Source organism: Sinocyclocheilus anshuiensis, unplaced genomic scaffold (genome assembly GCF_001515605.1).
Source record: "Sinocyclocheilus anshuiensis isolate Anshui unplaced genomic scaffold, SAMN03320099.WGS_v1.1 scaffold1228, whole genome shotgun sequence".
Lineage (NCBI taxonomy): Eukaryota > Metazoa > Chordata > Actinopteri > Cypriniformes > Cyprinidae > Sinocyclocheilus > Sinocyclocheilus anshuiensis.
In genome coordinates, this window is record NW_015547716.1 from 432,441 (window position 1) to 447,638 (window position 15,198).

Below are 15,198 nucleotides of genomic sequence, written 5' to 3' on the forward strand. Positions count from 1 at the left end.
TTATACAGTATGTCATAATGTAAGTAATCAGCTAGGGACATCAGTGACATCAATGTCATATTTGCATACTCAGTTTCTGATTGGTTGTCTCTTACATGTATTTTTTTATCATCTATAGCTGATGAACACAATGTGGTGAACGTTATATTGTGTGTGTTCAGCCCCATCCCTCAGATCCGATGGAGGAAGGTGGATGGTGATCTGCCGGTCTATCGCCACAACATCAGTATGTCAGGAAGTCTCCTTCATCTTTACGACATCCAGTACGAGGACGAGAGTTTATATGAGTGTGAGGCCGACAACTCCAAAGGCAAAGACAGACACAAAGTGCATCTGTATGTGGAGGGTGAGAGTCACATGACCTTATGAACACACCGCAATGAGACATCACTGAGAAGAGCAATGCCATATTTCTACAGGTGTATACTGGAAAATAGAGTGCACACAAAAACATAAAAAATAACAATAAAAATGCTGGTTTCACTTTATTTTGGTCACTTTAACACATTCAGTTAACCATAAGTAACGTTGCACCTATATGTCTACTAACTCTTATTAGAGTGTTAGTAGAGTATTAGTAGACTGTTAGGGTTAGGGTTAGAATAAGTTGAAATGTATTTGCAAAGTTACTTATAGTCAGTAGAATGTCTGTTGGGAGACCATCTCATTAAAGAGTTAGCAGATATGAAGCAGACAGGCTACTAATACTTTAATGAGAGTTAGTTGACATATAGGTGCAAAGTTACTTATTGTGTACAGAATGCTCAAAAGGGACCATCAAAATAAAGTGTTACCAACATGCTTAATGTATTAGGATTTGCAAGAATTGTTCCGTAAAGCAATGCTTGTTTACATCAGGGTTTATTATAGTTAACTATAAGTAAAATCATTAAAAATGGTTACTTGAAATTAAATAAACATTAACTGAAATAAAATAAAAGTATAAAAAGCTTAAACTTAAACTTTTAACGTTTAATTTGATGTACAAATATAACTAAAACTAACAGTGAGAAAAAATATATATAGCTATGTAGACATAAAACATGCTAAAAAAATAAAGTTCAAAATATTAATAAATACTGTAATAGTATCTAAATGACACTAAAATAACACTGGTTTACGCATGTGTTTGTCTCTGTCTAGGAGCTCCTGAATGGGTGGAGAAGATCAGCAGCTCGGAGAGAGACATCGGAGGCGATTACATCATGTCCTGTCTGGCCAGCGGGAAACCCAAACCCCATGTGCACTTCCTGAAGAACGGACGAATGGTATCACTGACGTCTGAGTTATAATCATTCATTTTCACACAAATTCAAGCATTTAAATCAGATCAGTTGAAAAAATAAGTCTGCATTCGGCAGATGCTATTATTCAGAGTGAATGATGTTGCATTTAGAGTTTTATACATTTAAACAGTTCATGCATTCAAACCCATTCCTTTGGTGTTGATAGCATCATGCTGTACTCTTTGAGCTACAGGAACGCCACAGTCTATCAGACGAAGGCAAATACACGTGTTTCGCAGAGAATGACAGAGGCCGAGGGAACAGCACCGGATCGCTGTCAGTCACCGGTACGACACGGAAACCAGACTGCATAACAACACCCTAGCCTAACAACCATCCAGAATACCCTAGAAACTGCAAAGTAACACCCTACCAACCACCCAGAAGACCTGAGCTACTGCATAGCAACACCCTAGAAACCATGAAGAATACTTTACAATACCTTACAACACACTTGCAATGCCCTAACAACCACTCAGAACATCTTAGTAGCTGCATAACTACCTCCCAGCCTAGCAACCACCCAGAGTACCTTAGAAACTGTAAAATAACATCCTAATGACCACACAGAACAGCCTAGCAACTGCATAGCAACACCCTACAAACCATCAAAAAAACTTTACAATACCTTACAACACTCTAGCAATGCCCTAACAACCACTCAGAACATCTTAGTAGCCGCATAGCTACTTCCCAGCCTAGCAACCACCCAGAGTACCTTAGAAACTGTAAAATAACACCCTAATGACCACACAGAACACTCTAGCAACTGCAAAGCAACACCCTAGAAACCACCCATACTATTGTACAATACCCTACAACACCATAGCAATGCTCTAACAACCATCCAGAACACCCTAGTAACTGCATAGCAACACCCTAGCTACCACCCAGAATACCCTTGAAGCTGCAAAGTCACACCCTAATGACCATCCAGAACACCCTAACACCTGCATAACAACATCCCAGTCTAACAACCACCCAGAATACCCATGAAGCTGCAAAGTTACTTGCTAACAACCATCCAGAACACCATAATAACTGCATAGCAACACCCTAGCAACCACCCAGAATACCCTAGCAAAGTTACACCCTAATGACCATCCAGAACACCTTAACACCTGCATAGCAACATCCTAGTCTTAACAACCACCCAGAATACATATGAAGCTGCAAAGTTACACCCTAACAACCATCCAGAACACCCTAACTACTGCATAGCAACATCCTAGCAATCACCCAGAACACCATAGTAACCTCATATCTACCTACTAGCCTAGCAACCACCCAGAAAACCTTGGAAACTGCAAAGTAACACCCTAACAACCATCCACAACACCATAGCAACACCCTAGCAACCACCCAAAATATACTACAATACCCACCCAAAACATACTAGTAACTGCAAAGCAACACCCCACCAACCACTCAGAACATAGAAACTATCTAGTAACCACACTGAATACTCCATCCAGAACAGGCTACCATCTGCAAAACAACACCCCAGCAGTCTCTCAGAACACTTTAGCCGAGTAACCACCCAGAATACTTCAGAAACTGCATAGCAACACCCTAGCAACCTCCATAGCAACCATCCAGAACACATGTTTGTCTGACAGACTGAATGGCATTAAAACCGTCTAACTTTAATCTTTAAAACCTACTTCAGACTTTCTTGCTGGGCTTTTCTCACATGAACACCACAGTTTGTAATCTAGTTGAGTTTGTGTTTGTTGGTTGCGTGTGATGTGATGGATAAGCGTCTGAGCATGCGACTGACGGTCCTCAGCAGAAGTGAGAGGCGTTCTCCTGCATTCAGAGCATAACGAGTGTCTCTCTCCTCAGACGCCACGAAGATCACTCTGGCTCCGTCTAACGCTGACATCAGTGTGGGCGAGAGCACCAGGATGGAGTGCGCTGCATCACATGACCCCACCCTCGACCTCACCTTCATCTGGTCCCTCGACGCTCACGCCATCGACTTCGACCAAGACAGAGAGCATTACGAGCGCAAAATGGTCATTTCAGTCTTCAGCTGTTTAATACTGATGACAAACATCTGATAATTATTTATTTAGTTTTAATGAATCAAGACTCTTCATTAATAGTACCATTGTGGATGCCTTAACACCAAACACAATAACTTTAATGACAACTATAACGATAACTATAATAATTATAAATTATAATGATAACTATAAAGGTAACCATAATGCTACTTATGAAAACTGTAATGCTACTTTTATCTATGAGAATTAGTATGATGAAACTACTGTATAACAGTAATTATGATTATAATGATAAGTATAACGATATTGGTAACTATAATGATAACTGTCACAATAACTATACTAATAATTATAACAATCTTAACTATAATGTTTATAACTATAATAATGAATATATTGATATCCATAATAACAGACTTATCATATAGCACTTGCATATTATCGCTCTTTTGTTGGTTTTGATTGCTTCTGTTGTCCTCATTTGTAAGTCCAGTACAGAGACGTGCGAGTGCAGCAGGACTGGAGAGACGCCTCCACCTGTGAGTACATCACCACACTTCACTACAGTGATGATACATGAGTGTGTGTGTGTGTGTGTGAATAATTACAGTTTTCTTCAACTGCTTACACACAAAATCTTCACTTGTCACACCGTTTCTGAAATCTGACACTCAAACAGCAGAAGCACACACCAAATCTGCAAAACCATACACTAATCTCAGCCTTTGACTCAGTTTTCAATTTCATAAAACACTTTTTGCAAAACACAACACACAAAAATCTAACACAAACACAACCAATACTAATACTGTAACACACTAACTCCTCACATGTGCTTTACTGAACACCAACCCATCATGCTTTAGAACAGGCCTATATATACACATCTACACAACTACACATGCTTGATGTGTTTCTTTTCTTTGGCACTGTGTAATACTGTATTCACAACCACAAATGCTTACAGTAAAAAAGTTTGGTTTCAATCTTGCTTTCGTGTTTTCCGTGAATTGTTCAACATCTCTCTGCCAGTTACTTTCAATCTTGAACAGAAATGAACACAGGAGCTCATTAAAGAAGAGATTTGGGTTTTGAATAACTGTGTGCATATGATATATCCAAAGTACAATGTTATGGCAAAGGTGTTTGCAACGTAAGACAAATGTTTGCTTTTGAGATGTGTTTGTGATATTTTGAATGCAGTGCTTCATTTTGCAAGAGATGCGAGGCATTTTGCATTGTGTGTGCGGTTCTTGGATGTGTGTGTAAAGTTTGGAAAAAAGAGGCAAAGTTTAGAAAATGTGTAAGCAGTTGAAAAAAAAAAACTGTAATATAGTAATATACTTTTCTGCATATCTGAGGGGATTATTTAATTTGATAATCATCTGTTAATAAAGTGTGACTTGACTAAAGCACTAGTTTAGATCTAAACCAGTCCCAGTGAGTCTGTGTATTTATCCAGTGATTCTGTGTCTTCAGCTCCAGTGAATGTGGAGGGAAATGCAGAAATGGCCTCCGTGATCAATCTGACGCCCTGGACAGAGTATGAGTTCAGGGTCATCGCCACCAACACGCTGGGCACCGGACCCCCGAGTGACCCCTCGCCCAACATCACCACCAGAGAAGCCAGTGAGCTCCTTCTGTCCTCATCTGAGGAAACAATCACCTGCGGTTTATTGCCATTCATGTGTTTGTTTAACCCAGCTACTGCATTCAGCCCGTTTTGACCTGGAAGCAATGCATAACAATTTCAAGGGTTTCATTCAGGAAACAAACTTTAGAAATGAGTAAAGACTATCAAAATACATATCATTTATTTTTTATGATTAAAAAAATACTTTTGTAAAATATATTTAGCCTCATTATTACATCTCACACACATTTAGGACTGAATTCTGCTAATAAACAACACACTAGATGTAACTTGCATAACAAATGAACTATATCAAATGAAATACAGCCCAGCGGGGTGCACAACAAAAGTTCAAAGACCAAATAGTCTGTATTTGATAAAGGACAGAGGTTTGAAAAGAAGAAGCCTGCATTTCATTCTGCTGCCACCTATTGATGAACCATTGCAGTGTGGAGAACCTTTTCATGATAAAGTGAAAGTTTATGCAAGTGAAAGGAATATATTTTGTTTTAATGCATTCCAGACTAATATTGATGTTGTTTTATTAGAAAATGTAGGTTTCATAAATCTGGACTATTTTTGAGCAGTTATGTAATGTAAAAGAAAAAAAATGTAATTCAATTCTGTTCATTCCAATGGCGTTAATACTGGTAATTCTCAGATTGATTGTTCTTATAAGTTTCATATAATGATATATTCAGATAAAGTTAGTTACAAGTTAAAAAAAAAATGTAATTCAATTCTGTTCATTCCAATGGCGTTAATACTGGTAATTCTCAGATTGATTGTTCTTATAAGTTTCATATAATGATATATTCAGATAAAGTTTATCATGAATACTGAAATGCATCGCAGTGGTTTTCATGTATAATTCATGTATAATGTGAAATTTTAAAGAATTTCTCATATTTTTAATTAGTAAAAAGGGGGCTAAATGCAGTAAAAACATGGTAATAACAGTCACTGCTGTGTGTGTGCACTTGGAAGGGTGAAATGCAGAGCACAAATCCTGAGTATGGAACACCATATTTGGCCACACATCACATCCTGTCCTTTTCCTTTTCCTTAGTTGAAAATGACCAGAAGTCAAGATTAATAAGCTTACGTTCCACCAGGTCCAAACGGAGCCGGCATGCAGAATGTGCAGGCAGTTTTTGAATGTATTATTATGTGTATGTCAATCCTCAGTAGTGCTATTGCTGATAGTGATCTGATTAAACCACTAACACTAAGTATTAAGAATCAGTGTGTTAGTCCTCCAGCAGCATTCTGGGAAACCGCCCACAACATACAGTAGCACCACTGGAATCATCTAGAATACCATAGTAACTAGTAATTGCATAGCAATGCCTTAGCAAGCATAATTACTGTAATTATTTTCTCTGTAGGGCCTGTTGTGGCTCCGTCAGAGATCGGTGGAGGAGGAGGAACCAGTCGTGAGCTCACCATCACATGGACGGTACCAGTGCTCATGTTTCTCACATGAAGACCAGTGGCATGTGTATTCTAGAAATCAGAAAAATCCCTCACCAAATACCAGCAAACTGCAGCTCTCTATTTCAATTTCAGTTCCAAAGTCATCTAAATGCACATTTAAGTGTTTATTTCATTGCACTTTATCTGTTTGCGTCTGTAGATTTAAATTCATATGTTTAATCACTCAATCCATATTTTTAAAATGTGTTTCTCTACTTCAGCAGCACTTACATACACCAAAACTTAGAGTTTTATTCCTCTCTATATTCTGAAGGTTTTTACTGAGGGATTTGTTTATATTTCATTCACACCGATTTATACAACATTTTATTCCTAAAAACATGGTGAAAATGTTTTCTGTCTGTTGACAGTATTTTCTGATTTATGGAGTGATAACGAGAAATCCAATATCCTATCTGTTAAAACCTTTAACGGTAGTATATCAACAAAATCAAACAAGGACTTTTGAACCGTATTATACAATGATAATGAATAATTTGTATATTTAAACAACATTTGATTTGTATATTTAAACAGCTTGTAATGCAAAATGCAATAATGTATTATGATTCATCAGCTGGGGAAGTAAGGTGATATATATTAGTTTAAGAGTTTACTCTATTCACCTTTGTGTGTGAGTGATGAAGGAATGGGTGATTATTGAGTCAATGAGAATGTGTGCTTAAATTAATCGGTTAAATTAGTAAATCAGGGATTCACATCAAAGATACTGTGTGATTTTCCAACACTAAGTGGTGGTTATATTTTCATATGTGGTGGTTAAAGTATAATTTCATAATTCTATATTCAGTATATTTTGAATTTAAAACATTAATCTGATAACGGTATACATGCAATTGTAACTGCAGTGTAAATGCATTCATGGCATCTCTGAGCTGCATTAAACAGTCTGTCTAAATCCATCTAAATGCCACTTCTGATGCAGCTTCTGTGCCACTTCTGCAGTGCAAAGCTGGATGTTGTTGATATCGATTTCATTTGACTGGTATCAGCCCTAAAGTGGCTTAATATTCCAAGTGCATTTATTGAGTAAAATTAAGAATTTTGTCCTTATGAAGGTAGAAATGCCCCCGGAAATCAGTTTAAGGGGGTAAATATCACTCCTTAATGGAAAAGTTATTTCTGTCCCTGGTTTAGCATTATTTTTCAGTTTTTATCTCGGTTTCACTGAATCCTCTCTTGTGGTGTTATAGAAATGTGTGACTTGTGTGTAAATCTGGTGGGTTCTGCCAGCTCTTGATGTTGTGCTGTTCTCACTCAGGTCCTGTACAGGCCGGAGGGGCAGCCCAACGGCGTGCTGTACACCACAGTGAAGCAGTCCATCGATCTGCCCATGAAGAAGGGCGATTACCTGGTGGAGGTGCGTGCGCACAGCGAGGGAGGAGATGGAGCCGTCGCACAAGTGCGCATCGCAGGTAAAAACTCATGAACGGCCAGCTGATGGAGCTGTTACTCAAGAAGCACACAGAGGATTTAGTGTGAATAAACATAATCCTGATAGAAGATAAAGTACAAGTAACCACATGATCATGCATAATGAAGATAGCAAAAAAAGTAGTTGATAGTTTGTAATGCAAGTCCATCAATCTGAGAAACACAAGATGTTTACGTTTAGAATAAGTTATACGTTACTGTCCATTTAGTATTTTTCTTGAACTCATCATCCACAATTATTCACAAATGACATATAAACAATGAAAAGACAATAAAACAACATTTGGAAATCAACTAAATCCTTCTTGACAAATTTACAGCTAATCTTTTTGCAGATGCCTTTATGCACAGTGACTTACAAATGAGGAAATTCAGAAGCAGTTTGTCATGATATTTATATATGTATTTATGCAGATGCTTTTATCCATTGCATTCAGGATATACATAAAATCAGTGCAAATGCGCTCACATGAAGCAAATGATGATGAGATCCACTGTTTTGATGTACTCATGAATGACCAGTAGATGGAGCCATCATTCAGACAGGAACACACACAGATGATCACATGCCTTCAGATGATTTTGGGGTTTTCACTCAGTTCTGTTCTGAATGAACATAATCCTGGTACAACATGGAATACAAGTAACCACACGATAATAAATAGTACAGATAGCAAAAAAGTAGATGTTTGATTATTCAAAGTATTGTGACTCAAATTTAGAAACATGAATATGATCATATTTACATTTAGATTAGCTGTTATTGTCTTTTTAGTATTTTTCTTGGCAATAATACACAAATAACATATAAACAATGACATGACAATACAATATATAAACAAAATGTATAAAATAAAGCTAAATTTAGAATAGAAATTAAAACAGACTTTCAAACACAATAGTCTACTAGACAAATTTCTGGTTATTCATTTTGCAGATGCTTTTTATGCAAAGTAAGAAAGTAAAGGAAACTCAAAAGCAGTTTTTTTTTTTTTTGTGCTATTTAGCGGTCAAGCTCCTTATGTAATCATTAATTTTCTTAATTTCTCACTGGGAGTCTGTGGGAGCCCATAAAACCCCTTGCAGGAAAGTTATGAAGTCTGGCACACAGATAGTGGACAGTATCAACATTAACCACAGAAAATTTGGAGTCTCTAACTCAAAACCTTTAGCGCCACCAATATCTCAAATTTGCACTCATGTTTATGCTAATAACTTCTTAAGCCTGAGGGTTAGAAACTCCACTTTTTCTAACTCATCTTAGACAGTTCATCTGAATTTCACCAAAGCTGGTTCAGATCATCTTCAGACCGTGTTGGAAATTAGTTTTTAAAAGATTTTTGACAGACCCAGTCCTTCTCTTATAGCGCAACAACAAATTTGGCAAAGAGGACACTGAAATGGACATGAGGCTATATCTCCGCAACACTGTATCGTAGTCAGACCAAATTTGGTACGTGCTATAATAACCAAGACCTGAGGATTCATGAGCAGTTTCAGCACAGCGCCACCTACTGGTCAAGAGATATGAATAATTGACATTTTGACCTATAACTTCTGCACAGTTTGGCCAAAACACTCAAGTTTGGGCTCTTTTGATTCAGAGTAATGACAAAAACACACAAAAGTCAAGTCACCTTTATAGTGCTTTATACAAAGACAATAGTGCATCATCCAGGTTAAATCAGTTCAAGTTTTGTTCTCAACCGATGGCGTTAGTCAGTGCGGTCATATCGATAAATGACTGAAAGTTACGTGTCTTTCAGATCCAAACTAATCAAGCCAAAATATATTGCTAAAGCCACTGTGTGTCAGTGAGTAAAATCAGAGCGTTTTGTGATGTTTTTGCAGGTGCGGCCGTTCTGGCGTCTCCGTCTCTCGGCTTCTTCTCGCTTCTCCTCACGGTTCTGTTGAGTTTGATTCTCTGAATGTAGTTTCATCCTGATTCAATGAAGCTGAACTCTTGCAGGATGAAACCCACCAATATTCAGAGTCCACGCGTGGCTCTGGAGAACAAAAGACTGGAGATTCAGGGCAGAGCGTGTGTTTCATGTCTGAACAGTTCAATATGCCTTACAACATCTCACACTCTGATCTCTTACTGAGCGCTGATTGGTCCAAACGAAGCGGAAACAGGAAGTGTTGTCGTGAGACTTCCTGTGTCTTTTGGTGACAGATCAGCGTCTCACGTTTGTCTTTATGTCATTGTCAGATCAGTGGCTTTCTCTTATTTCTGTGGACGGATACAGTCAAAGCAAACCAACAATTCACATTCAACTCCATTCACTTTTAGAGGATTATTATATATGCAATAATTTATAAGACATTCGTGTATTCAACACTGCATCTGTTTTTTATATTATCATATCTGTGATATATTTTTGTTTTTAAATTAGGATATAATTTTAATATCTGTATTGGGTTTATGTGAGGAACATCAGTGGCTGAATGAAAACGGACGTTTGTGTTTGGGTTTGTGTTCGTTTATGAGCTTCAGTCTCAGAAATGTTATGAAATATGATCAGCTGATGTAGACGTACAAATACTGCGAATGCATTTGTGTTTTAGTGCGGTTTAATGTGATTTCACACTGAACACGTCCAAGTGAACACCAGTGCCGGGGAGTAACTGATTACATGTAATCTGGATTACGTAATCGGATTCCAAACATTTAGTACTTGTAGTTAGATGATATTACATATTAAAATGTTCGTAATCAGATTACAGTTACTTTTTTATAGATTACATGATTACAGATTATTCACACTATGAATAATTACGCAAGTTACTAAACACTGCCGATATATAACTGACATAAATATTTCAAACCTGGAAGACTTTGTCCATGTCATTGCTTTTTCATGTTTATTAGTGTTTAACCCATCTGCATATTTACTTGAAGTCCCCCTGAGATTTATAGTTTATTTCAAATAATTTAACATATTTGCATGTACTTTGATGTCGGTTAATCATCATATATTTTATTTATTTTTCCCATTTAAAGCTGTAAAAAATGTCAAAAGTAACGCAAAAGTAGTCCAAATACATCACCTGAAATGTGTAATCTAGATTACATGAATGCTACAATTTTGTAATTAGTAACCGACTAGTTTGTAAGTAATCTAGCCAGCACTGGTGAACACAGATTCATTGAGTTATTAATGCATCAGATTCAGTTACATGGTGAAAGTTTCATTAACATTAATTACATTCGTTAATAACCACATAAATGATTCTTGAGCACAAAACTGCTTTTGTTTTGACTGTATCATTCAGCTCTGTGTGTCATTGGCAGGTGATTTGTGATGAATGTCATTTAACGTTTTTATTTTTATAATAATGTTTGTTGCAGTCGCTAACTTTAAATGATGATATTCACACGGTTTCATCCATTTCTGTGAGTTTCATATTGGAGTGTTTGCTCAAATATATGATTTATAGTCTGTTAACTCATGCATCTGTATGTCACATGCTCCTTTATAAACAGATCATATGCTCTGCCATTCATCTGATGATCTGTAGATTTTGTTTTATTGATCAGGATTTGATGGTTTTACTCGTCTTTGAGAAACTCCCTCATGATCAGATTGTTTGTAATGAAGTGGAGCAGTGAATTGATGTGATCTGATGTGTCAAGCTGAAGTTTCTCCTCATTTAAACCACCACTAAGTGCTTTTGCTCCTGATGTTCGTCTGCGTGAGAGAGTTTTGCCAAATGCATGGATGCCTTGAGCTTTAGCGGCCTGCAGTTATTCAGAGGCCTGCTGCATGATGGGATTGAATGGACTGATCGTCATACTCGCTGGTTCAGTTCAACAACAGGTCAGACTCTAACTAGACTAACCTGTCAGTTATTACCTGCTTCATTCAACTCTGCCTTCAATTAAAGTTTATAGAGACCAAACGAACAAACTCGTCTGCTGTGTTTCTTCACGTCTGCTTCATGTGCTCGTCTCTTTCATCATCGTCTTTATATTTCCAGCTCTATAACAGTATGACCTTCATTCTAGATGATACATTTACAAATATTTAGCATTAGAAATTGAAAGTGTGTGAGAAAATGAATAATAGAGTAAAATAGGTCTCATGGTTATAAAACCAAACTATAATAAAACTAAACAGAGGCTTTAGTTTTCTGAAAGAGTGAGATTAAATGGAAGATATTTGCAGAAATATGGAACTTGAAAACATTTAATTAACTATTTGTGTGTAGAAGTTCAGAAACAAATTTTTGAGCTGCTGTAGAAACCACAAAATACCATAGAAAATTAAGTTTCAATATCAGTTTCATTCAAATTCAAAGCAAACGCTGCAAATAGAGTCAGATGTGATTCCAGCAGGAGAATCCAGCACATTTGTCCTGTCAGTTAGTAACATAATCTAGGTTACACATTTTAGGTAGTGTTGTCTGACTACTTTTTAAAATACTTTTAGATTACTTTTTATCCAAATTGTTTTAAACTTTTCATTAAATGTAACATTGATATAAAAAAGCCATTTATTGATATCTACATCACTAAATGCATTAAACATTACATTACACCAGGGTTTCCCAAACTGGGCTTAATGTAAGACCTGCAGTGGGTTTGTGAGTTGATAAAAGGCTAATAATTAATTGAATCATAAAAAATAAATAAAAAATAAAAATAATTTGAGTGCTTGAGCACTAAAAATGAAAATATTGTATTTGTTTACCTGCATGTCAATGTGATTATTAATCAACATCAAATAACTGTAAACATGCCAATTGTTAAATTATTAGAATAACTTCCTCAGAGATATTTCAAGTAAATATTTTATTTTAAGGGGTTTGGTGACAAACGTTTCTGAATTTCTGAATTACATGAACAAACATAATCATTAAAACTGCAATGACATTACAAAGTCTTCCAGGTCTGAAATATTTTAGTCAGGAATCAACAGTTACTGAAGTTTCACAGCTCTACATCACCAGTGTTTAGTCACTTGAGTAATTATTTCTTTCAATTATTGGTTTGCAGATTTATTTACATGACAGTTGTAAATATAGTTCAAGCTGAATGCTATGACACAGTATGGTTTCTAGAAAGGACAATTTACAAGAGAAAACAAAGATTAGGGCAAAACAATAAATTATGCATAATTTACTGCCATTGTGTGAATACTCACCTTTATTCAAATCAAGTCACCTTTATTTATATAGCGCTTTATACAATACTGACTGTCAAAGCAGCTTTACAGAGTCAAACAGGAAAATAACAGCTAAAGTCATCATCCAGGTCTGATCTCTTCCCAGTTAAAGGCAGTTCATCATGAATTCAGTGATGTCATCAACCAGCTCAGTTCAGTTTAAATAGTATCTGTGCGATCAAGTCGACGATATCGCTGGAAAAGAAGTGTCCCCAACTAAGCAAGCCAGAGGCGACAGCAGCAAGGAACCAAAACTCCATCGGTGACAGAATGGAGAAAAAACCTTGGGAGAAACCAGGCTCAGTCGGGGGGCCAGTTCTCCTCTGGCCAGACAAAACCAGCAGTTAAATTCCAGGCTGCAGCAAAGTCACATTGTGCAGAGGACTCATCTGGCTCCTGTGGTCTTGTCCCGGTGGTCGTCTAGGAGGCCGTCAAACTCAGTTCCTGGAGAGCCACAGCTCTGCACAGTTTAGCTCCAACCTTAATCAAACACACCTGATCCAGCTAATCAAGGTCTTCAGGATTACTAGAAACGTCCAAGCAGGAGTGATTTGGAGACTCTGCAGAGCTGCGGCCCTCCAGGAATTGAGATTGTGATCTCTGTTCTAGGTATTATGACATCGCAGCAGACGTGAAGGTCTATAATGTGATAAGAGCCCAATGTGTAGTGAGCCAGGATCCTCACTACTGACTGAATCTGAGTACACAATATACTGATTCAGTCAAGAGCTGCAGCCCAGGAAAAATATTGCATTTATTCATGTGGTCCACACTGACCCTAAAGCAAAAGCCAAACGAAATTCATTTAGGCAAGGCAAGTTTATTTATATAGCACATTTCATACACAATGGTAATTCAAAGTGCTTTACATAAGAGAAATTTTATTTTTATTTTTTTTAATAATCACAACAATAAAACAAGGAATTTAAAACCTTGAAAATGATTTAAAAATTGATTTAAGAGGTTTAAAATTAATTTAAAACAGTTATGAATAGAAAATGATAAAATACAGTGCAATCAGTTCGGATGTAGCACAGTGTTCATTCAGTAAATGCACAGCTAAACAGATGAGTTTTGAGTCTACATTTAAATGTGACTAATGTTTTAGCACATCTGATCTCTTCTGGAAGCTGATTCCAACTGCGGGCAAGCTTGTCTCAAGCAAGCAGTGTTAATTTAACACTCTGGAATTTACTGTGTAGGCCTAATAAATAATAGTCTGTTGCATTCAAATAGCCAACATTGTGAATATGGAAACATTTAGATTCGTGCCAAATGAGAGAGTAAGAAAGAGGATTATAGGGCCAAACAATTAAAAAAAGAACATCTCCAGAATAAAGTCATTAGCCTATAATGTGAGATTAAACTCATTAAATATCCAGAAAAATTTAGATGTAAAATAGAGGATACAAATAATTAAATTTCGAGAATAAAGTCGTTCATCAGCACCGGCAACTTCATCTTTGCAGACACTGACTCAGAAAACAGTTTAGTAATAAGTCGCCTAAGAAAAATATGTTCTAGCTATTTATGCGATCCGCTTGAGCGCAGAATAGGCTATAGCCTATAAAACGCTCGTTTAGTATAGTTTAGTTTAAGTTAATTTAATAGTTTAATTAAATATAAACGTGCGATTACTAATGGCTTAAATGTGCGACTATAATATCCCTTTTAATAATAATAATAATAATGATAATAATAATAGCCTACAAGGAAGGAATAACTGACAACATGCTGTTGAATTACAGAAAGAAAAACAAGGTACCGTCATGAAGTTCTTGTTTGGCAAAATTAATATAAGCTATTCTGTATCTTAAGACAAGTTAAGTTAGAACAAGTTCAATAAAACAACTTTATTATATTTCTACGGTAGAGGAGAATAGCCAAACCAAAAAGAAACAAAGAAAACACAATGTAACATTCATGAAACCATACTCAATGGAATGTGCACATGTGACTGAGGCTAGTGCCATCTAGTGGTTGCTGATTTTCTTAGGCTCAGCTGCGCGTGGATCGCGAGCTGTGTGTGTGGATTGGGCAAGGCTAAAAGGGCAGAATGAAAGTCTCAAAATTCAAATGAATCAAATGAATTCGACTCAGAAGAGACGTGAATGAATGCACGTGTGTCGCCTGATGCACAAATGCACATTTTGCACATTTTATGCACAAAT

At 36.7% G+C, this 15,198-nt stretch overlaps 1 protein-coding gene and 1 long non-coding RNA gene across 2 annotated transcripts in view; both read left to right on the forward strand.

The window, feature by feature from the left end:
- LOC107704186 (contactin-1a-like) overlaps positions 1–6,454 on the forward strand; it is a 17,149-nt gene extending 10,695 nt beyond the window's left edge. The window contains exons 7-13 of the mRNA XM_016507073.1: positions 162–346; positions 1,144–1,268; positions 1,480–1,573; positions 3,132–3,323; positions 3,784–3,834; positions 4,775–4,924; positions 6,317–6,454. Coding sequence (XP_016362559.1) covers positions 162–346; positions 1,144–1,268; positions 1,480–1,573; positions 3,132–3,323; positions 3,784–3,834; positions 4,775–4,924; positions 6,317–6,414 — 895 coding nt within the window. The 3' untranslated portion in view covers positions 6,415–6,454. The remainder of the gene's footprint in view (positions 1–161; positions 347–1,143; positions 1,269–1,479; positions 1,574–3,131; positions 3,324–3,783; positions 3,835–4,774; positions 4,925–6,316) is intronic.
- Positions 6,455–7,392: 938 nt separating this feature from the next.
- Positions 7,393–11,760, forward strand: LOC107704201 (uncharacterized). The gene is made up of 3 exons (XR_001635919.1): positions 7,393–7,515; positions 7,687–7,840; positions 9,711–11,760. It is a non-coding gene; the product is annotated as an uncharacterized LOC107704201 (long non-coding RNA).
- The last annotated feature ends 3,438 nt before the right edge of the window (positions 11,761–15,198 follow it).